At 40.6% G+C, this 23,912-nt stretch overlaps 2 protein-coding genes across 10 annotated transcripts in view; both read right to left on the reverse strand.

The window, feature by feature from the left end:
* On the reverse strand, positions 2,578-7,330 carry LOC110395472 (protein FAM26F-like). The gene is made up of 2 exons (XM_021389921.1): positions 4,336-7,330; positions 2,578-3,168 (listed from the first exon to the last, which is right to left on the reverse strand). The coding sequence occupies exons 1-2, from the start codon at positions 4,894-4,896 to the stop codon at positions 2,752-2,754; spliced, it is 978 nt and encodes a 325-aa protein (XP_021245596.1). The 5' UTR covers positions 4,897-7,330; the 3' UTR covers positions 2,578-2,751.
* The window catches only part of DSE (dermatan sulfate epimerase), a 35,344-nt gene continuing 29,497 nt past the window's right edge, over positions 18,066-23,912 (reverse strand). For all 9 annotated transcript variants that reach the window (XM_021389917.1, XM_021389912.1, XM_021389911.1 and 6 more), the window contains one exon: positions 18,066-23,756. In XM_021389917.1, the coding sequence (XP_021245592.1) occupies positions 21,992-23,756 (1,765 nt within the window). In that variant the 3' untranslated portion in view covers positions 18,066-21,991. The remainder of the gene's footprint in view (positions 23,757-23,912) is intronic.

Raw genomic sequence — 23,912 nt, forward strand, 5'->3', positions numbered from 1 at the left:
GGATAGTGATTGAACCACCTCCCTGGGCAGCCCATTTCAGTGCCCAACCACTCTTTTAGAGAAGTTTTCATAATATCCAGCCTGAACCTCCCCTGGAGCAATTTGATGCCACTCCTTCTTGTCCTGTTGCTCATTACCTGGGAGAAGAGTCTGATCCCCACCTTGCCACAGCCTTCTTTCAGGGAGTTCTAGAGAGCAATAATGTCTCCTCCGAGCCTCCTCCAGATGGAACAATCTCAGTTCCCTCAGCCACTCCCCATAAGACCTGCACTCCAGACCATTCACAACTTTGTTGCCCTTCTCTGGACATGCTCCAAGGCTTTAATATCTTTCTTGTAGTGAGAGGCCCAACATTGAACATAGTACTCAAGATGCACCCTCACCAGAGCTGAATACAGGGGGATGATCTCCTCCCTGCTAGCAACACTATTTCTGATACAAACCAGAATGCCATTGGCCTTCTTGGCAAAAGGCCACTCTGGTACAACTGAGAGGATGAGCAAAAATTCAGACAACATTTTCACTGGACCTTCTCATCAGGGATTGAAATAAGGCATAACTTCTTCCCAGAGGCTTTCAGTCTATCCAGAACAATTTTTACTGTGTCTGTATGGTAAAGCCTGGCCCCACTGAATCAAGGAACATCTTGCTGCTGATTTCAGGGACCATTGTTACCTTCCAACTCGCAACATTCCAGAGCAGATTTATCGCCTCCTAGATGTCAGTGAACAATTGAATCTTTAATAGGAGAGGTGAATTGAAACATTTAAAGCATAGTTGTGCTTCCTGGAGGCACAAATAAGAAATTGAACACTTGTTTCTGTCATGACCCAACTCGAAACTACCCTGGGAAACATACAGACATTGCAAGGTTTGAGATCTCTTTAGGGGAAATTAAGGTGAAATGACACCAGACAATGAGTTAAATGCTTATTTGCACCCTGCTATGATACTTAGATTTATACATCTATACCTTATCAGCAATAAGCTATAATGATACAGCTTGTGTAGCATTCTAATACAACTTGAAAAGAGAGAGAAAAATAGAAAGAGAAAGGTACAGAGATATCACTACCCTTGGATCCAGCAGTCTCTCAGTAGTCAGGATGGTTCCTCCAGCGGTGGGCACAAACCCAGACAGTCTTCTGCCTTTTATGTGATCGTGTCCCCCTTTCCACCTTCTAAGAGGGAACTCAGTCACTAGTTGACAATTTCCAGTCCTTTTTTTGGAATGTCCCAGAAATGAGTCTGGGGTCTCAAGTGGCTGTCAAGCTCCCTGTAACATTGTAATTGAGATATGACCTTATCTCTGTGCAAGCACAGTTCGAGATTTAGAATATTCTAAAAATGATTTGTTGAGTTGGAGGCTTCAGGGAGTCTCACTCTTCTCCTGACCACTGATTGATCACCTTTGGCACACAGGCATAGTTTTGGAGACCTCTCCCTCCCCCACTAAGTTTCCAAGTAATAGTTTGCTGTCTGCAAAGGGAGGATTTCAGGGAGGTGTGAAAGGACAGCCTGTATAAAGATGAGTGACTCAGTTCTTGTAAATGAAACGCTCTTAAAAACCTGAACTCTATCATCCTCCATTCAAAACTAGTATTGGTTTTGGTTTCTTATCATTAGAGGTTCTTTGATAAAAGATGGCTAATAAGGATTGCAGATTTATAACACTCCTACAGCTGTGCTATAAAAATCTGTTAACATAAGCTTCACTTATGCCACCATATTATGCATAAGCCTAATGCTAATTTTCACTTGGACTCCATTCTGGATCAAGTTAAACAGTCTATGTGGTGGATACTTCCAGGAGAAGCTTAGGTAATGACGCCAGGGCCAGAACTCTATGTGTAGTATTATATACATAGTAAATATATATGTGTCAGATAAAATAGAAATCAAAATAAATGGAATATAAACTGGAAATTTAATGTTGTTTTGTTTTCCTTGAAACATCTAGATGCCTACATTTTTTTCCATGGAAGAGTTTTAGAGTAACAGGAAACAAGCAATAAAGCTAATTAAAAAATCCTGTTGCAAAAAAAGTGGTCAAGATCAGACAGAGGTAAAGAAAATTCAAAACAGACGAAGTTTTCAGTTGCAATGTTACTACCTAAAGCAGCTGGAGACAGAAGAGTAAGTTGCTGGAACTGTTTTGCTCACTTATTCCAGCTGATGACCAGCTGAAGTCATTCTTTGTATTTCCAGCCTTTGTGTGCAGGTGGCTCCAAGATGCTAACTGGATCCTGGATCTTAAAAGACATCCTCCTTGCCTTGAGAAACTAATTATCTGATAGTGAATATCTTAGACTCTACTGAAACATATATTGTTAAGTCAAACGATAGCTAATAAAGTAAGCCGAAATTCTGTTCAAAATTTCCATTCCTTTTTGCCTCTTTGTTAATGACAGGCATGAAATTTTGGTTTTGTCACTCCAGCTGTCAAAAGCCCTTAAGATGTTTGGTAGTAATCTGACATAGTACCGGCTGACATCATTGCTGTGGATGCTTACTGTTTCACGTACGACTTTTTCATAATGATCATTGACCTAAAAAAATCCCATTGTGAACCATGCATTTATTTAAATGTACTTAAGCAAAAGTACAAAGTTTATTTTAAAAAGTCCCTTGGAGTTTACAATACCAGCCTTTAATGTACAATTAGCATTGATTTCATTAAGAGCATGGAATAAAGCTTCTTTTAGACCAGTAAGGTTAAAAGATTACCAGTGTTACAAACTGTTCGTTTTACTAAAACCCTTGCTCACTCATATGTGCTTCATCCACGAACCCTAAAACAGAGGGAAACTGATCTCCTTCTCTGAATGTACTGATTTTGCCTCTGTTCGCGTTAATGTACTTGTGTATCATGCTGTAATACTGATCATTCTTACTGAAGGCATACGGGAATGAAATCTTCTGCCAGTCTTCATTGCTGGGAGTCTGAAATGGTGTTGGGTTGGTGGCTTCGAAAAAGCAATTTATGTTTCTTTCTGCCAGCTTAGCTGCATGTTCTTTAGCCTTGTTTTCAAAGTGCTCTCGTTCCTTTTCCAAATAAATTTTCCAGAACTTCAGCTGAAAATAGCTAATTGGGGAGAAACAGCGGCTGATACATATTGAAATGAGTGCCACAATAATGATGGAGACTATCAGCAACCATCCTATGACCTTGAAAAATAAATAGATGTGTTAATAGTGTTTTCACATGGTCCTGTGTGAGAGTATAGAACAAAACATTGAATCAGACATGGAAGCTATGCTTTGTAGGCAGAACAAGGATTTGGCCTTCAGATATAGGAATCATTCCTATTTTGTACAGAATGTTGTCATCCACACCAATTTCTGGTTCCTAATTTTGCTGAAAGTAGGTCAGATACAAATAATGAAGTACCTAACAATGATCTCATATGTCTTTCATTTGTGTTTGACCAGTCTATTTCTTTTAGATTTCATTGAAATATCAGTAACAGTCAATCTTCCTCAGTTTTGCTCCTTTCTTCTCTATCAGAAAATCAGTGTTGTAGAGTCTGCCCTTTTTCAACCTTTTCTTGAAGAAGCCACATGCTAAATATCTAACAGATTTAAGCACTATGTGTGTGTGTAATTATAATCTCCTACAAACCTAGCTACATTAATCAGCATTAATGTTTTCCTGAAAAAGTGATGATAAATTAATTTTATCCTGGACTCAAGGGGAACAAGCATAGAAATAAAACTGGAGTGCTGCCAAATCATTTTGTTTTTGTTTCACTCCAAATGAAAAAAAAAATTACCCAGAAGAGCTATTTTTTTTATTATTATGCAGTCTGCCTTCAGCACAAGAAGGAAACTGTAACAAGATACATATATATTTTAACTATTCACCTAGACTATAAGTGTGAAATTAATAATAGAGTCAAGCTTTTAGGTTCATGGTAAAACAACCTGTCCTTTGTTTCACTCGTTAGCTTGCCCCATTACAATGAGGCATTGGCTTCCCCTCTGTTAATGACCTCAGCTTCCTCTCAGCTAATGCGTACTTATAAAAGTTTGAGATATTTGGAAGAGAAAAAGAGACAAGCTTGTGCCAGGCATAATCTAAACAAGAAAAAAGTTGCAGTGGAAATTGCTGGTATCTAGGCTGGTTTACTGTCCAGCTCTGACAAACGCTTTGCCAGGGCCAGCGCAAACACAGAAAACAGAAGCTAGCACAAAATAGCCACTTGTTGCCTTTCTGTTAGTGTTTTTTGACCAGTGAATTTCTGCTGAGCATGTGCTTTTGCTAGCAGGTACAAGTGTGCCTGAAGCTGGCAGGGCTGGAGTCCTTGGGGGAAGAGCAGAGCAGAGAGTTTTTACCTGAGACTGGGCTCGAAAGCTGACAAGTCCACCTTTAGAAGTTGAATTCCCCTTCAGCAGTTGTCTGACGACATTCTCATCGCAGGGTATTTTCTGCAGCAGCTCCCAGCATGCATCATGCCCGTCCATGTCCCTGCACACCAGGTGCTTGATGAGGCTGCTCCCGCTGGCTGCGCACTCATAGAAGCTGGCGCTGAGCAAGGCCACTGCGATCCAGGTGAGGGGGGCCACCAAGGTGCTGGCTGTCACGGGCACCAGCACTTGCAGGCAGAGACAACCTTTTCCCGATATGCCACAGCTGTGTTTCTTCTCCTGAAGGCAGCTGCCCGTTAGCAGGATCCAAACCCTGGCACTTACCATGTAGCCAAGCAGAAAGAGAAGGAGGGCCGGCAGTAGGAGGAAGACACAGCCATACAGGGTGTTCCAAGAGTTGCAGGGACACCTAAAAGCAACAGAGGAGAAGATTTGCTCGCTGGCAATTGTCAGCAGGGACACGATGCTGTAACCCAGAGTCTTTTGGTAGCGGATACAAATATTCATCACTGTGTGAAATTTTTCCATTTTTTGCTGCAGGCTCCAGTGGCCTCTCTGTGTTTTGAGAACAGTGCAGTCACGGTCAGTAAAAGAAAAGATAAAGAGCAGTTCCTCAGATACCCACAGTTTTTAGAGACTTTCACAGAGCTTTCACTTTCTGTTAGCAATTTTGAAGCAGCTCCAGGGGAAGCACAGAAGTGCGTGAACTCACTGCATTGTGTGTCAGTCAAGTGGAAACTCACCACAGTGGAGATCAGCACCAAAACAGCACAGATGTGTATTTTTCTCCAAGAAAATAGCTTATATTTGTCCACTATTACTAGCAATGTCTTAAACCTCACAGTCTTCTTTGGGAAGTTTTGTGTGAGGCAACAGACTCAAAGTATGAGCAAAATGTGAGAAAACCACCTTCAATTGTGTTCATCTCTTACCACCCACAACTGTGCGTGTTTTTTTTTTTTTTATCCAGTCTTCCTATTAACAATACAGTATGTCTTGTTGCTCACTGAAGAAAATTCAGCTATAATCATGTTAATTTTTCATGTTGACCAGTAAATTGCTTTAAAGTAGTTAGAGCAAACTATCCAACTCACTCCTAGCAGTGATTCAGGACTACTCAGTGAGTGGTTTCTGCTGAAGCTCTGGCTACTAGAGTGCCACTTGCCAGGAAGCAGACTGTGGGCTCCCTCCTCCAAAGCAGATAGTGGCTGCTCCATAGCCCAGAAAAGATCATCCCTAACTGCCAGAAACTAAGAAGAAAGCATGAAGGGGGAAAATGATGAAGAAATCTCGCATTGTGAAGAAAAATACCTGAAAGGCATTGGAAGACTGAGCTTCCTATGAAAACATTTGCTTCCAGAGTATATAGGTTTAATTCCCACCCTAAGGGGCTCAACCAGGCTACTAACAGAGATTTGCCTTGCTGAATTGAGATGAGCTGACCTGGAACTCAGAACTATGATGGGGAAGGCTTGTTGGTTGCTCACAGCAGTGCAGCTGAAGCCTTGTTTGAGCTGCCTGAGGCGATGTGCTGTTTGCTGTCATGTGCTTGGTGGCAAGCTACAAGTGCACCCAGCCAGGGAGCAGGTGGTCACTGTCACCTTCTCTGCCACAACCATTTACCCAGGATTTTAGGATCAAATTTATCTGCTCTCACATGAACTGGGAGCCTTCTAGCCTATTTGGTTGTGTCAGTGCTATGAATTCATTCTAAATAGATTTTGAATGCTGTTATCTACACTGCACTGTTTATTACTGAGCATTATCATGGCACTGAGGTTAACCACAAACTGTGGGGTATGCGGTCACAGTCCAAACAGATTTTCATAGAGACTATTTCAAGAAAGTCTGCCAGGTGTGATGTGGCGCTGGCTGTAACCTTCCAAAGTCTTCTATTTTATGGTTTGAGAGATGGTCCTCAAAAACTGAGTGATGAAGTAGCACAGGGCTTTTAGGGTTGTTACTCTTGCTACAACATTTCTTTGACAGAAAATAGGGAGTATCCATTCCCAGGTTATGTTTTAAAGAAGGAAAAGAATAATAACATAAAACAGTGTATAAAATCATGACAGATTCTGGTGAGCCCCATGGTGAGCAGGTAACTTCTTTAGGACTTACCTCTAGGTGCTAGTATGGCATTTGCTCTTCACGGATTAGTGACATGCATGGTCATCCAAGTAAGCTATCACATATATTATTTTCCCTTAACATAGAAAAGGCATATCCTGCTTCAAATGGAAATAGAGACTTATTTTTCTGAAAGTGGTATGCTTTTTTTCTGGTAGGATTCTCTTGATGCACAATGGTGCTTCTTTTCATCCAGCCACTAAAGCTCCCACTGTGGTTGGCTCCATGAAAGGGAACATAATACTAAGGAATAACTAGTTTTTATAGTTATGGACTTAGATTTGCTGAAAAGGTTGTTTGGTTTCTTTCCATTTATTTACTATCTACTTGCACAGCATGTCAAGAGCTAAGGTAGTTGTCAACCAGGGCTACAGAACCACAGAATCATAGAATGACTTGGGTTGGAAGGGACCTTAAAGTCCACCTGGTCCCAACCCTCTACCATGGGAAGGGCTCCACCCACAAGACCAGGCTGCCCAGGGCCCCATCCAGCCTGGCCTTTAGTGCCTCCAGAAATGGGACATCCACAACTTCTCTGAGCAATCAGTTCCAGTGCCTCACCACCTTCTCAGTGAAAAATTTCCCCCTAACATCTAATCTAAATCTCTGCTCTTTTAGTTTAAAACAATTCCCTCTTGTCTTATCACTGCCAGATGATGTAAAAAGTCCATCTTTCTCCTGAATATAAGCTCCCCTTAAGTACTGAAAGGCCACAAAGTGACCTCCCCGAACCTTCTCTTCTGCAGGCTGAAAAAACCCAGACAAATCCCTTCCAACTTGAGATATTCTATGATTCTGTGATTCTATGGTATATATTCTCTGTTATTCTCTAGGAGGAGATCAAAGTATAAACGCAGATGATCATCATACGTATTTCCTGAAGACTCAAAAGAACTCTGTGAATGACATATCATACAAGATTGTGAACTGAAATCCCTAAAATATATGGATATCCACCAGTAGCAGTACTTCAGTGTCTACATGGACAGTCTGCTACATCATTGCCTGCAGTGATACAAGATAAAGAGATCATGGAACTTCAGCTGGCATCAAGGAGTCCCTGGGAGGACCCTGATCTCTGGACTGAAGAGCCCTGGAGTGAAGACCACTAGATAGTGAGTATCACGGTATACTTTTCTATTATTTTTGTTGCCTGCCCATCAGACACAATGAAAGTTGTGCAAGATAGGGCTAAGGATCTAGGTAAAATGGTTAAAATGTCCCTTGGGGAGGTTAGAGTCCCCCCATATTTTGGTTTATTTTGGTTGCCTGCCTGTCAGACCTGATGAAAGTGGTATAGGGTAAAGCTAAGAAGGTAAAGGGCTTCCCCAGGAGGTTAGAGTCCTCCCATATTTTGGGTTGTCTGTCCATCAGATCTAATGAAAGTTATGCAGAGTAGGGCTAAGGATCCAGGTAAAGGGAGTTAGAGTCCACGGCCTCAGAGGTAAATGTTAAACATAACTGCAGTAACTTGGACAATGACAGCTAAAGTGCTGACAAAAAACCAAGCTGTCTGCCAACTTCTGGAATCCCAAAATATCCATGAACTGAGAAGGGTGAAGTAATTATTGCAAGTGTCAAAAGAACCTCTGCAATGGACTAATGAAAGTATAAATACTTACACCCAGCTTAAAAGAGCATTAATGAGAGCTCTGGCTTTAGGACTGTGAGAGACAGGCTATGGCTTTAGGGATTCTGACACAATACCTGGTGGGAAAATAGGTGGCCTATTTCTCCAAGCAACTGGACACAGTGAGTCAGAGATGGCCTCGGTGCCTGAGAGCAGTCTCAGTAACTGTGCTGCTAATAGAAGAAGTTTGAAAGCTTACCATAGGACAAAGAATGACTGTTTATTTTGACATCTACCCAGAACATCTGCTCAGAAGGCTGAATTGATTGCTCTGACTCAAGCCCTGCAGTTGAGTAGAGGGAAACGTGTAAACATTTAGACTGATTCAAAATATGCATTTGGAGCAGTGCATGCACATGGAGTTATATGGAAGGAGAGAGGACTACTATCTGCACAAGGAACAGAAATTAAATACAAAGGAGAGATTTAAAGACTTTTGGAGAGCATAAAATCACCTACTGCAGTGGCTATTATGCATTGCAGAGCTCATCAGTAAGAACAAATCACTCAAGAGCAAAGGAACAAATCGGCAGACCTGGCTGCAAAAAGGCTGCAGAAAAAGGCATAGAAACTGAAGTGATAGCCATAATGCCAGAGAGAAGGATTCCTTTACAAGGGAAACCTGCCCATGACAAACATGGTCTAAATTTGATAACAGTTCTAAAGGCAGAAAGGCGGGAAGATAGATGGGCAGTTACTCCTTCTGGCCTAATGATAGTACCATACTCTCTCTCGAGTAGCCTAGTGAGAGAAGAGCACAGTAATGCCTATTGGAGAACAGAAAACTTATTGAACCGTCTACAGAAGTCCATTTGAAATGTGACAGAGGTGGTTAAGTTAATTACTGAAAGAAAAATAACCCGAAAACACAGAATAAAATTCAAGCTGGAAAAGCAGCAGGGGCACAGGCACCTGGAGAATATTAGCAGATTGATTTGCACCAATTTTAGCCAGGGAAGTGGTGAAAATATTATTGAAATAAATAGTTCAGAGGTTTGGGATACCTATAGCAGTGCTGCCTGATAGATGCCTGCATTTTGTGGCTGAAGTAACGTGCATTTACAAATAGTGGGGAAACTAGATAGTGTAACTAATTCCTCTGATTGTTGGATATGTACCCAGCTACTTAGAAGTATGCAAGCAGGGTATGCACTTGTGAATTTTCAAAGTTAACCAGTAATTGGATTACAGAACCCCTGAGGAGAAGTTCTGGTTGTGTGAAGGAATGAAAGCATGTTTGCAAACAAACTTATGCCCCTTAATCAAGGCTGTGTAAAAGAGAAAATATTCCCAGCAATGCAAATATGGGACAACAGTGCAATGACTGGGGTATATTTACCTAGCTAGAAAGTATTAGAAAGATTAAAAAGGAGTAGAAATCCATTAGTTGAGAAGCCAGCTCACTTCCCTTCTTTTGTTTGATGGCTCTTCCCTATGCTCAGGATCAGGGAATTGGAAAAAAGATACTCTCTAATACCACCATAGATAGCAGAGTATGACTGCAAAGAGAAACTGGGACAAATAACTGTAGAAAACCGAATGGCCCTGGGTTTGTTACTGGCTAGCCAGGGTGGTGTATGTGCAGTTATTAGTATTTTCTGTTGTTATTATGTAGATGAATCAGGCAGAACAGAAGAAGATATAGAGCAAATACAACAACAGCAAAAGCTAGATCATCAGATATCCCTTGATGGCACCACATGGGCTTTTGAGGAAGTCTGGGACAAGCTGACCTCCTGGTTACTTGATTGGTCTTGGTTGAATAAATTGTTATTGATAACTGTTTTTTTTTAATTGCTGTATGTATGATTGCATTTGTAATGATACAGTGCTGCAACTGTTGTTCTGATTGTTGTTGGAGTTATAATAAATTGATATAGTGAAGGTCATAGTGTGTTAGCTACAATCTTCAAAAGAAAAGGAGGAACTGAAACAAGATATGATAGTATTGTTAAGCTTGCTAATGCTCACTGATGGATAGCCCTGTAGCTGGTCTAGAAAACAGGAAGAATCTGTGCCCTTGTACCAAGTAGACAACAGTGGCATACTGATCCCTTATACCAGGCAGATTAGGGAGTTCCTTGTCTGCTGGGCTGTATACCTTTTTTATCCACATTGCCACCTGAACCATTCTCCAGCATTCGAGCACCAGTTTTGGCATGAGGGGATGAGGCCAGGGTTTACCAGACTTACACTGAAGGTGCAGCCAGGTCAGTTTTCTACAGTGTCATAATGATATTATTTTCTATTTTGTTGGAGCAGTTTCTAGAATTTGAACAGCTTTTTTATCATGCTTGAAACACTGAGATGATATTTTAGTGGGATTTGATATAATACAAGTTCTAAGCAATATTTTCAGTCAGCTCAGAATCTATCTGCTTAATATGAAGGGAGGACTGAATTTCACCCACTCTACTTTGTCTGCACCTGTCATTTTGCTTTCTGGTCTAGTGAAATATACCAGCAGTTCTTTTATCAGCAGTTTGTTTTTAACTATGCAGAATAAATTCATACAATTAACAAATATCATTGTTTTGATTTTTAACCCCCTTCCAGGTCACTTAAAAGATATAAGCAGTATTGTTCGTAGTACAGATGCACTACTTTTTCTAGTTTTGAGCAAACTTAAAACCCCCAAAGGACTTTCTTTCTCACTCCAGAACTACCTACTCTTTTAATTTTTCTTAACTTCTGCAGCTCAAACTATCAAATATGCTTTTTGAAATCCAGATAGAACCAAGTCAGATCTCTTTGCCTTCCTGTTCACCATTTAACACCGTGTTTATATATGTATATACTTCTTTCATTCTTTAATATAATTTCTACTTATTTGCCCAGTACAAACATCAGAAGTAGTTATTTTCATTTTACAATTTACATTAATATAAATTTTTTTTTCTGGGAAAAAAAAAAAGTATTTACGGAAACAGTTTTTCCTTACATAAAAATGCTGCTGTGAAAAATACTGATTTTCTATCTAAATTCAAACTTCTAGGGGAAAAAAAAAAAAGCTTGTTTTTTCTAAACCTCTTACCAGACAAGAGGAGCGGGATGAGGAAGTTTCAAAGTTTCAGAAAGCATGACACAGAATAAGTTCTTCTTTCTTTTTTCTCCAATTTGAATAACTGCCCTATTTTTCAAACTCAAGATAAAAATCCCCTACACAAACTGTGAAAAACAATGTCTGTCCCTACATAAATACTGTGTGATTTAGTAGATGCTTCCTGTTGGAGGCAATGGTTAGTGGAACTTGAAACTATAATTCTTTGTGTCTGGACCAGTGCTGTGAGGAGTTGGGATGAGAGCGAATAGTGCAAGCTCTGGATTTGCTTCTACATGCACTGAAAGCAATACGCTTATAGTGCCCGAGTCTCGTCTCCAATCACTTTAATGCCCTATGCACTGCAAAACAAAATCACAATCACATTTAAGTCAGACACATGGCCAACTGAAACATACTACTAGGGAAAATGTACCTCTCATCACCTCTTATACACAGTTTCTTAAAGTAAAAGGCAGAGACTGTATCTGAGAACTATCAGCTGAACACGGGATCCTGAAGACCAGGAGCAGATAATATCTACACAGTGGAAAGATAGTAGCCAAGGAACCCCACAGCTTCACTGGGGTGCATTAAAGAGTGTGGCCAGCATGTGGAGGGAGTTGATCCTCCCCCTCTACTCTGCCCTGGTGAGGCCACATCTGGAGCACTGTGTCCAGTTCTGGCCTCCCGAATTCAGGAAAGACAGGGAACTTCTACAGAGAGTCCATCAGAGGGCGACAAAGATCATGAGAGGTGTGGAACATCTCCCTTATGAGGAAACGCTGAGAGACCTGGGGCTATTCAGCCTGGAGAAGACGCTACTGAGGGGAGATCTTATCAATACTTATTAATATCTAAAGGGCAGGAGTCAGGTGGATGGGGCCAGGCTCTTTTCAGTGGTGCCCAGTGACAGAACAAGGGCCAATGGGCACAAACTGGAACACCGGAAATTCCACACAAGTATGAGGAAAAACTTGCTTACTGTGAGAGTGACAGAGCACTGGAACAGGCTGCCCAGAGACATTATGGATTCTCCGTCTCTGGAGACATTCAAGACCCACCTGGATGCTTACCTCTGCAAGCTACTTTACAGAACCTGCTTTAGCAGAAGGTTGGACTTGATGATCTTGAGGTTCCCTGCAATTCTCCAACCCCTATAATTTTGTGATTCTGTGATTCATCTGAGTCTACTTTTAGCATTCTTTTATTTCTCTGTAATAAAATATATGATTTCAGGAACAAGCTTCATGAAAAAAGGGAAGGAGCTCTGTGTGAAAAAGGATTAACCCTCCCCTCTGAGCAAACACTTCTCCAGTAAATACTACAGAGATTTGGGTGAAGGAAAAGAGACCACCCTGGCTGGAAGGAGGGGAATGCCTGTGCCGTGAGTCAGGCTGAGGGGCAGCAATGGTCCTGCCAGGGGGGAACTTTGGGCAGCCTTGAAGAACTAGGGGGCTGGAGATGGAGAGGCAGAGGAATTGCAGAGCTGCATGGCCAGGCAGCTGTTAGCATCCTGTTCACCTCTGTGCATTTTCTCTCAGGGCAGCTATTTCCTGCCCATTGAGTTAACACTTCTCTCTCCACAACAGCTGTAAAGCATTAACTGGAAGTGTTCAGAAAAACAGTTCTCTATTAAGGAACCCAGAATTCCAATTTCATGGGTGGTTTTGCATTGATTCGCATTAAATGTCATGCCTATGAAGAGGGATAAAAACCATGTCACAGTGAAAACAGAGAGATGTTTAAAACAAAAAAGGTGACTTCTGTTATTTGAAAATCCTTTCATTTTGAAGTATGCTTTATTAAAATGAAGAAATCAGCTCAAAACAAATCAACTTCTTCAAAGTTTCAACAAGTTTAACATTTTAAATTCTACCCCTTCTTTTGCAGCTGAATGAATCTCACACATTTTCTGAGTGGAAAAGCTACAGTCCAACTAGATCTGCTGTTATACCAAATGTGTTATACTGTTCTTGAATGCAGCACGTGTGTGTGTATGTTTGCTAAAGGATTTGTCAGTAAATATTGAGAGGATCTTGTTTCATTTTACCTTATTTTTTGCAAATCATTCTTTTTCTAGCTGTTCCTATGAAAGTTCACTGTGTCTTAAATTTCAGTCATTAGTCTTATCAAGCTCAACTTCATCTTTATTAACCCAAAAGCCATGGGCAGAATTGAGCTTGAGCACCACAGTGCTGCCAATGGGTTTTATTTTTATAACAACTGGACTTTTCTTCAAGTGAAAGAGTTGTAAGCTGTATTCTCTGTGCTCAATTAAGAAAGCCTTTCTGCCCTGGGAAAATTCTTCTAACGCTTTTTGTCTCTTTCCAGGTGAGATTAAAGCTTCAGTAGTGGGAGCCTTGTCTGCACACAGCTCCACACCTCCCCTCTGCTCAGAGGCCCATGGCCTCAGTCTGTGGAACGAATGAAGTTATTCTGGCTTTATGATTGAACCAGTCCTACATGTTTGTGAAGTGTCACACATCCCAGTAGCACCATGTAAATCATTAGTAGTACTAATACTTAGCACAGCAGCAGCCAGAGAAGTAGCACTGCAGCTGTGCACGTACAGCTTACAAGTATTGGGGTGCATTATTCTGGTATTTTGAGACATTACATTTATTAGCAGGTTTAGACTGAAAACCAGTTTTAGTGAGTAGGAAGGAACCAGAACAGCAAAACAAAGCACAGCTCTGAAGGAGGCTCTGCATGAGATCTGGTGCTCAGTATGACACTACAGAATTGTTTTGCATTTAATGTGTTCATAGTCGCAAAAGAAGTTTTATGCCATATCATTTTACATACTAAAGGAAAAAGACTGAGCTTTGCTTTCTTGGAATAGACTAGTTCGCTGTTCAGGGTGAATTCTCTGACTACAGATGAGTTAATTCTATAATCTGCCTCACCAGGGCCTCTTGATTTCTTCAGAACACCTGACAACTTGTACCTTTCTAATCCTACAAAAATATCACATATTTTCTTATAAGCTCTGCAAATATGCCACAGATCAGAGCCAGTGCTTAAAGAATCATGGTGACTTCCTTACAGCACATATAGATTGTAGATGAATGTAGGTTGAGCAGTAAAGCCCTCAGACAGCTGTAGGCCATTTTGTTACAGGAAGACCACTATCCAGGAATGAACCTCTGTGAACTGCTGGTGTGAAAAGCAGCAGGGAATAACAGTAAGAGAAAGCTGGTGCAATGGCTTCTGTAGTCTATATTTTTTCTACAAATGGGAATGCAGAAGAATGTGGCTATCTTCACATTATGACATCACATCTTGCTGTCTTGATACTGTCAAATAGCTGAGATTTCATGCTATCCTCCCATGTCTGTGTCCTAATGCTTTCTGTTTATATGCTACAAAATATGTTCTGTACTTTTTCATTCCATTAATTCTTCTTCACTTTCTAAAACTTGAACTAATTAACCATTTTATCTAATTTAATTAGCTGATTCTTCAGTGCATGGTAGTAAGCCACTTTTCCACTCTTTCCAGTTTCCCAGCTTGGTCTCCTTAGCTGTCCGAATTTTGATACCTAAGATTTTTTTTTCAAACAGGAAGGCAGTGTAAGAGCTGAGACCTTAGCCCTTTCAAAGCTTCCCACATGTAGCTGTATATCTTAGTTATGCTGGTAGGTTCAAAGACTTCTCTACATGAAATCAAGTGAGAAAGTTATGAATAAAAAAAAGAAACTTAATGGATTTCGCTTGATCTACAGGACAACTTATTTTTCAACAATTTCAATTCTGAGAATTCAACACAGAACTAAAAATTTTAAAATTGCACCAATTCTGTCTCTCTGCACAGATCTGAACTTCAGGCACAATCTACAAGTGAAAGTCTGTGGGTCTCTGTTATCTGTAAATTTCTAAAATTGCTTGCAACTATGGGAAATTGTAAGGACAATAGAAATGGTACAGGTGATGTGGCCTGTAGCCATGGATTTGTTTAAGATTGCTGCATGCACACATCAGGGACCACCGGCATCAAGTCTTCAAATTTTTTGCTTTTGGAAAGGAGAGCAGTGACTGCCCTCCACTTAAAGTGGATTTGGGTATTAACAGATCTTTGGCCAAAGCGTCACAACTTTGTAGACAAATGAGTGGCTTTGTTCCCAAAGGAAATACAGTCCAGTTTTCTGGTACAACATCAGGAGTCTGAATTAAAACATTTCAACTTTTTTGAACTCTGGAAAAACAGTGTCCATTCTTGAAGCAGCAATCCATGGCTAAAGGGGGCAAAAAACCCAAACCCGCAATGCAAGGAATCAGACCAGGTGATTTTTTTTTTCTGTGATTATGCTGCTTCACTCCAGTGGCATCTCCATTCTAAGCAGACTTAAACCTCGTGGTCTAGAAGCATCTACATTAATCTACATGCCAGTAACAGGGGAGTTCTGTGAAATTCATAGTATTTTCTAGAGTGAAAACCAGGCAAACCTGAAAGAATATCACTTTTGAATGACGTGGGAGTGCAGGGATGTGAATTAACCATGAGAAAATTATTATTAGCTTAGTGTTAGACAGCTATTTTTGGATGAAGAGGGAGATTTTCACTCGTCTGAAAAGCAAGGTGCATATTACATTTTGGGTTGTTAGAGAAATCACTACCCATCTTTCATAAGGCAGAAAACAAATGTTTGACAGACCCAGCTGGTCTTTAGAATACACAGAGGAACTACTACCCTTGTTCCCATAAAGAGAGCATTTGATCTTCATGTTAAGTCATTTCTTAATAACTTCAGACTACTAGCAAACCAGCTATTCATACAGAAGAAACTGACAACTTGTGAGCCAGCAACTGAACCTCAGCTTCTTTAACATTTGTTTTAGAACCAATTAGGACCGGATATAAGAAACAAATAGGAGATAAAAGCCCTGGAATATGGATAAAATCCCTGTCATCAACATTAAATCCTTTCCTTGCTTTCCTTGGAATGGAGGTGTTCACATTTCTGCCACGGAGAGCTTACCAGAGGCAAATGCATATAAGACATGAAATAAGGTGACAGTCATGGGGGAATTCACATCTAAGAAACTGTAGTTCTGTGGAAGACTTGTGTTTTCCTTTCTAGGGAAGAATCGGAGAGCAAAGAGAGCAGGCTCTGAAACACTTACAGAGCTGAATGACTCTCATTAGGATGCAGAAATAAGCATGGTTCAAGTCTTTCTTACTTGACCTGGACTTTTGTTTGACTGCAGTTTATCTCATTCTTGCATATATTTCTTTCTTGATCCATTTTAGTTCTCTGAAGCACAAAGACCTCAGAATAGCTAGGTCATAATTGTCGTAATTGTTTTTCTGGTCCTCACAGAAACAAGCATGGTTTGTTACCACATAATTTGGTTTTAGTGCTTCAGATCTGATTCCATCTAGAGATAGCAAAAATGAAGAGGCTGATGCAACGCAGGAGGGATGATTAACAGCTCATTTAGCAAATGGCATCTCTGTTGGTGGGACAGAGAGCTTGGGGTAGGGCGTAGAGGGGAAGCGCAGCTGTGGGTCCTTTTAGACTTCTTCAGCAAAAAGTCTCTGGACTTTAACTCAGGATTTTTCTTGAAGCACTTGAACCTAAGTAGAGCTCTTAATTGTGTTTCTTTCTTTTTTTTCAGTTGGCAATGCCACCTTCTGGGAGAACTTTTACACCATAACAGGAGACAGGCATTTAAGGGAAGTGTGCACCTTCAAGGGAGCTTGAAAGGGGAAGATCATTGCCCTACAGCCACCTTGACAACAGAACTCAAGAGGATTCAGATTGTGGAGTCAGAGCAGGGATGGCCTTCCCCCTCATTATTCCAGGGTCAGGCAGGAGTCAAACCAGTGAAATCATTGTGGTTTGGGAGCTTCTGTCTTCACAGAGTCATATGCCACAGTTCATGGCCTACAACAGATACATGAAGAAAAAGTAAGTGGCCTCTGCTTAGGTGGTAATGCCCAACTTTACTATTGCAGTGGGACACACTACCTGTCTTAGAGTTCATCTGTACTGGGCTCTTTCCTGTCAAATGACTGAATGTGATACAGCTTATGCATAGTAGGGTAGACACTTGCCACAGGTGTCAACCTTTCTGCATATATGCTATGCACATAAACACATTGCTGCCTGCACACCTGTCAAAGAGGTTCTCAGAAAAGAGGGAAGGTGGGTGTAGACTGTCACCACCATGATGAATCATAGAAACCCTGCTGGACCAATGTCTTTCCTTACGGTCTCTCACAAGCATACACAGCAGGCTACCAGCCAGCCAGATGGTGGTGACAGACCATTCCTCATAGCTATCTTCCCTAGAGACCCCACAGTGCTTCTCCCTTCCGTGACTAGGGGATATCTATAGCCCAGATAGATAGGGCCATGTATCGGGAAGCCCTGAGTTAGACAGTGAGCTTCAGACAATGAACTGAAGATGTCTGAAGTCACCTTACACCAACAAGTTAGAACTTCCCTGAGAACAGTTGAGAAAAATATAGCTTTCACAGCACCAAGTCCCGGAGGGACATTTGTCTGTCAGTATAAAGAGGATTCCCACAGTAACTCTAGTACGTGTTGTGGGCATTCTTGTAGAGAGCACAGATATATGCATGACAACAGCATCTCCTCCTGCTTTTTTTTTCTGCCTTTTGGAGATTTGAGTGAACACATCTATGGAAATTAGCTGCATAATTCCATCACCACAAAACCTGGTTGATTTACATTGTTTCCTTTATACTTTTATTCATGAGAATTGAAGCAGGGAGGATATGGTCTTGTACACATGGATTCACGCACTCCTTAGTATCTCATGGCTACTGCAGTTATGCGCAGTTTCACTGAAAACTGAAGACGAAATATGAATTCTCATGAAGTCAATTGTTTTGCTGTTCACTAGAGTAGCAAACCAGGCAAGCATGAAGTTAAATTAATCACTCATCTTTATTAGCTATTATCAGGAGAAAAACTGATGCTAGTTTTTATATTCTTTGAAGTGCTTTGTTTCAAGGTTGAACTCATTTAGAAAACAGGTTGAGTGCTGAGTACCATATGGATACACTCAGCACTAGATCACATAGGCCTCTTGCTGCAGAGTTCTCCTGGAGTCAAGAAAGGACAGAAAATAAAATCTGGCCTCCATTAGCTGAGTCTGACTTACTAGCTTAAAGTTATCCTTCTGAATTCTAACAGAGTAGCCAGAGCAAAAGGATTAAAGTTAGACAAAAGCGTATATGATCCAAAGTAAGACTTTCACAGACCCAATAAATATGCTTGTAATGGCCTAATGCAGAAATACATATATTTTCCAGACACTATTCTTTCAAAAACTAAGAAAAAAAATTAATCACTGGAAAATACATAGGTAACGGAAGAATTCGCATTTCAGACACACAATACTTCAGAATCAACTTCAATCTTCAAAGATTTAAGAAATGAGGTAATGCACTCCATTCCCTTTGCTTCCTTTAGTCACAATGATGTATATAACATATACATCCAGTTTTTAGATAATCTCATAAATCACTTACAAATCTAAGAACCAGATTGCACCGCTTAGAATACACTGAACTAAATTCAAGTTAATTTAGACTGCAGCCCTAAAACAAATTTGCATGACAAAAAATCAAGTACTGAACAGAAGTTGAGAGAAATCAACTGTAGAATAGCCATGTTTTCCTGTGGCCAGAGATGTAGAACATGAACATTTTCAGAAAGCAAAAAGAGGCAGTCTAAGAACGGGAGCAGAGGCATATGCCAGAAACACTTTGTAGTGTGAGTGCATTTTAAATAGGAAGCGAAAGATAACTTTGCTAATGGATACCATACAATGACATTTTGTGGTTCAGTATACCCAGACCAGATAAAACTGGCAGAGGCACTCAGCACCATAAACACACAGGGTACTGTGATTGCTGCTCTTTTTTATTCTGGACTAATGACCCAAAGGCAAGGATAGTATCCTCTCTTATGCCAACAGGCATTATGGACTCCAACCAGCCACTAGGGCTAGCTGGGCTGATGCCATGTTCTTGCTCGTCCTCACTATACTTCCTAGTAAAGCCCAGGCAGCTTTATCAGGGCATGTCACTATCTGAAGGCTTGAATTATTTCTTCCTGGCTTGCACTGTACTCTGTACACAGACACTTCTGGCCCAAGATGCTAATCTCAGACATCAAAGATACGTTTGCTCTTCATTCCACTTGCTTCAGATTCCATTAGAAAAGATGATGAGCTTTGCTAAGGAATGAGAAATGGAAGAAGAGGGGGGAAGAAGAATGGAAGCAAAAAACTGAAACAAAACTTAAATAAACATTAGATAAGTACTTTTAAAAGGCTTCACTATAGAAAAGAATAAGTAAAGAAGTACATGAGATTATTTCATTTCCCTTCACTCCATCATTGTATGTATACTCACACCACATTTAAATGTGGGTCTGCTTTACAAGCTGCCTTAAGACCTGGCTGTGAGCACAGCGATGTCTTGTACCCACCTTTTCATCTTCAAATCGCTACAGTGGTGCAGAGAAGTATCATGTGAACAAGAGCTAATGTCCACAACCATATCTTACTTTCCATAACTCTGCAGTTTCATTGGATACACATACTAATCCTATGCTAGAGTTTGGGTGGCACACTGTACACAGCCAGCCAGGAAATGCAGGTACTTCTCAAAAGCTATTCAGACTAGAGTTTAGCTTTCTGCAGCTGACTGTCCAACAAAGTAATGGCAAACTGACACAGAGCAAACATAGATGATTGTCAATTACAGTGAAAGATTTGTACAAATACCCCTGATTACATTAGTCTAACAAAGGCTCACAGTCATCACAGCGTGTCATTTTTCTAAAGGTTCAACCATCTCCAGAGAGGACAAGAATACTAAAAAAAACCAACCAACAGAGTCTTTGAAAATGACCATAATCCAGCAACTATTTCTGTATGTCTTCCTGTTATCCCTGCGCAAAGGCAGAAAGGAAACATCTAGTGACACACAGCCTCTCACAACCTACTCATACTTACACTGTAACATCACAAACATACAACCAGTCAGCTTCCTTCACCCTTAACTTCCTGCAGCAATTAACTGAGTGATTTGAAACGGGTGACTAACAACCCTACACATCTTTTTCAGTTAGCATGGAAATGTATGTCTTGAAGGTGCTTCTCTTTGAAGGTGTTTCAGCTATCTGAAGGCTCTTTCTTCACTGCCAGCAGATGAAGCAGAAATTAACTGGGATCATACATCTTTGCCTAGACTAAAAATGTCTAATTTTGTCAATTCAATCCAGGCATTGAAGATCACAGCAGGGCTTCTGTATGTGAACACAGTGCTGATATGGCTCAGTATCTGGAACCTAACGAAAATGTTCCGATCTATTCACTGAAGATGTCTAGACAAGAAAAGCTCAGCATATTTTAATGCATAATCTCCAGAAGGCTTAAAAATAGCAATGTAGATAACATACCTAAATGGCTGTAAGGAAAAGGAAACGAAGTTTTACGGTTTGAACAAAGTGCTGATGAACATAATTACTGTAATTAACAGGAAAAATATTGTAATCAAAGAGAAACATTTTTTTCCAAAGAGAAAATTATAATATTTTTATTTATCAAATGTACTGGAAAAATTATTTTCCTGTAAAGACATACAGATATGCCCCAGTTCCATAGATTTTCCATTCTCTCAAATAGCTATGATTTCTTAAAATCAGTTGAATGATCAGAAGGGAATATATGTGGAGATGTCAAACTTATTTTTGCCGTAAACCACATGATTTCATTTACCACTAATCCCCAAATAATTGATCCAGGGGCCACCGAGAGCTTGCAGAATGCTTCCTGGTGCTTTATAGAGAACAGATCATACACATAATTTTAACTGTTCTCTGTTTCTAGCCATGTGAACAGAAAAAAAAGACACTAAATACTTCCGTAATACCTCTTTTTCCCTACTGGCAATTGTTGAGGTTACCACAGGATTGCTTTGGTTTTTGTATTTTTACAAGTGCATGTAGAAGAACATTATTTCTCTACTAAGATGCACTTCAAACTATGGAAAACTTTTGTGAAACCCTGTCTTGAAAAATCGAGAACAGACCTCACAACATTCATCTTTCTGCAGTCTACTCTTGACTGAAAAAAGTTTTTATTTCCTGAGAATTGTCTTCCTTTGTACTTCAAACCAGCTCCTTATTCTTCTCCTTCTGTTGCTGCCTACTAAACATTGTGCTGGTCTTTAGTAAGTACTGACAGGATTGCCACCTCCAACTGTGCCAGACTGTAAAGGATGGAAGAGATGACATGATGGAAGTGTCTGAAATAATTATACAGGAGCATCCCACAATTAAATATTCTTTGGTTTGGCAGAGAGAAATGGCATCTGCTGCTAAGATCTGCCCTGCATACTTGTGATTGAATATCCTTTCCTTAAGAGAATGTCCACAAACATCCATAGCAGCCTGGAAATGAAAAGTCACTAAATGCAAATGCAATTCCACATTAAAAAAAAAAAAAGCCCTTAGAAACATGTATCTTAAGAGGGCTCTTCTCACCAAAAAATTAATTACAGCTTTGCATTACCAAACTCTGAAGAACAAAGCATAACGTTCCCTTAGATGTGAGGCCCAACTCAAAACTCAAAGGAGGAGTACTTACTAAGTACTTAGTTTTCTGAGAAATTCATTGCCTGCCTAATTTGTCAATCCTTTCTGGTTTGAAACCAATCTTTCCCCAGCTGTTTTTGGAATGTTTCAGAAAGAAAAGAACATAAACTTTGGCCCTATTAGGGTTAATGCTTTTGCATAGACATATATGACCATAAACTGGTCGACTAGTAGAGATCTTCAGCTAACATTGTGACTGAGAACAGGAGGAATACAGCCACAATAATATACAGCTATCTACTAAAAGTATTGCATACAGACATCTTTGGCCATGCAGTCTCTTGGCCTTCTGAAAGTATGTGAGCTGCATTGCTAACATGACAAAAAAAATAGCAATGTTGAGAATTAGAAAGAGGCGGGTATAAGAGGCTGATATTGATGGGGTGCTACTTCGAGTGGTTGCCACCATCTGTGCCAGCCCTGATCGGCCCTTGATTGATACTCCAGTTTTGTGTTTCACATAAGTGATATCTGCAAAATCCAAAAGATCTTTCATTTCCTCATCTTCATCTACAGGCAACTCTTTTTGTGCTTGAGTCTGTGCCTTCTGTCGCACTTTTCTTTCATTTACCTCAATTTGTGCAAAAATGTCAGGAACAGCATCAACAAATTTGTAGCCTTTGGCTACTTTTCTATTTTTTTTTGCTCTTCCATGCTGCTGCTGCTGCTGCCTCTGTGAGATTGCAAATATTCTATCAATGGCCTCCTCTGTCTGTCTCTTATCTGAAAACCTCAACAGGCGTTCAGCAGTCTTCCTAAAGCTAGCTGTGTTTCGTACACGAGATAAGATCTGCTTCTCAAGCTGCTGGAAAACAGGCTTAAAATGCTGCAGGTTCCTCTCCACGATCCCAGTGTAGTCCTTCACTTCTGGCACTGCAAAGTTCCTAATGGCAGACGTTCGATCGAAGACAATTTTCTGACGGCCCGCAGTAACCTGTGCAAAGGCAGAACGGGGCCCATCCTCCACAGTCCACAGGTAAACTGCATAGGAGTGCTCATTGGTGGTGACAAAAACATCCAGCTGCCGCGAGTCTGCACGGACAGTGAAGCTTTGCACATCGATGGAGGGCCCAATGAACAAGTAAATGGCTCTGGTGATGGGGTGTCGCAGGAAAGTCGTTACATTCACATAGTTTGTTCCATTGTAAGGGTAGCCCCGCGGATACATCCTTGAGGCAATGGTAGCTTTCTCGCTGTGGCCAGTGTCATCCATCCAGTACATCTTATATATCCCATCACGATGTCTAATGAATGCTCCATGGATCTCATCAACAACTGTTTCTTCAAAAGGCATATCCACATTGTGGAAGAAACTGGTTGCTGCCTCCAGAGGGCTGTCATCTTCTAGGTGGATCTGGTCCACCAGCAACAAAAGCTGAGGATGAAGAAGTATGAGGTTTCTTTGCAATTTTCTCAGCTTCAGTTTAGGATTGTATGCCCCCACTCCTTCTCCCCTGATAAAAACCACCCCGCTTCTCTCCATGGCAGCAACCACTCGTCCCTGACAGTCACCAGCCAAATCATGTTTATATTTAAGCCATTTCGAAGAACAGTCCTCTGTAATCTGCCCTTCCCATGGGGAGAAGCAGCTCTTGGACACAGCTGGGGAAAACATCAAGACATTATTAAAAAAAGTATATTTTGGCCCGTACAGAGCTTCTGTAATGAAAGGTACGCCATTGGGAGCAAAAGTAAAGGAGTTCTGGTCTGGGTGTTCATGGCCAGCGTTAAAGTTCCTCCATCCCTTAATCCACTCTTTGTACTTGTTCTTATGAACAATATCATATATTGCACGTCCTCCCAGCTTTCCCGACTTGAAGGAAAGGAAAGGCCTGTTAATTTCAGCTGGCAAAGCACTTCCATAGGTTACCACTCCCCAGTCCTCAAAGTAATGCAGCTTTGGAACCCCAAAGTCCGGTGGAGGGATGGAGCGCAAACTTGCATCATACCTGCCAAAATGATGAGGAAAATAGTTCAAAAATCACTTGACTAATTCCACTATCAGCACCTATATAAAATTCAAAAAAAATTTGTTACTTACATCAAAGAACAACCTAACAATAGAAAGCCCATCAATGTCTTTCCTGAGCAAAAAAAAGCCTATA

The sequence above is a fragment of the Numida meleagris genome, chromosome 3 (assembly GCF_002078875.1).
Source record: "Numida meleagris isolate 19003 breed g44 Domestic line chromosome 3, NumMel1.0, whole genome shotgun sequence".
Classification (NCBI taxonomy): domain Eukaryota; kingdom Metazoa; phylum Chordata; class Aves; order Galliformes; family Numididae; genus Numida; species Numida meleagris.

Bases quoted from the DNA above. Each gene is read 5' to 3' on its own strand.
- LOC110395472 (XM_021389921.1), bottom strand. From the start codon at position 4,896: ATGGAAAAATTTCACACAGTGATGAATATTTGTATCCGCTACCAAAAG. The intron at 3,169-4,335 runs GTAAAAACTCTC...TTATTTTTCAAG, and splicing joins GCTTTCGAGCCCAGTCTCAG to GTCATAGGATGGTTGCTGAT.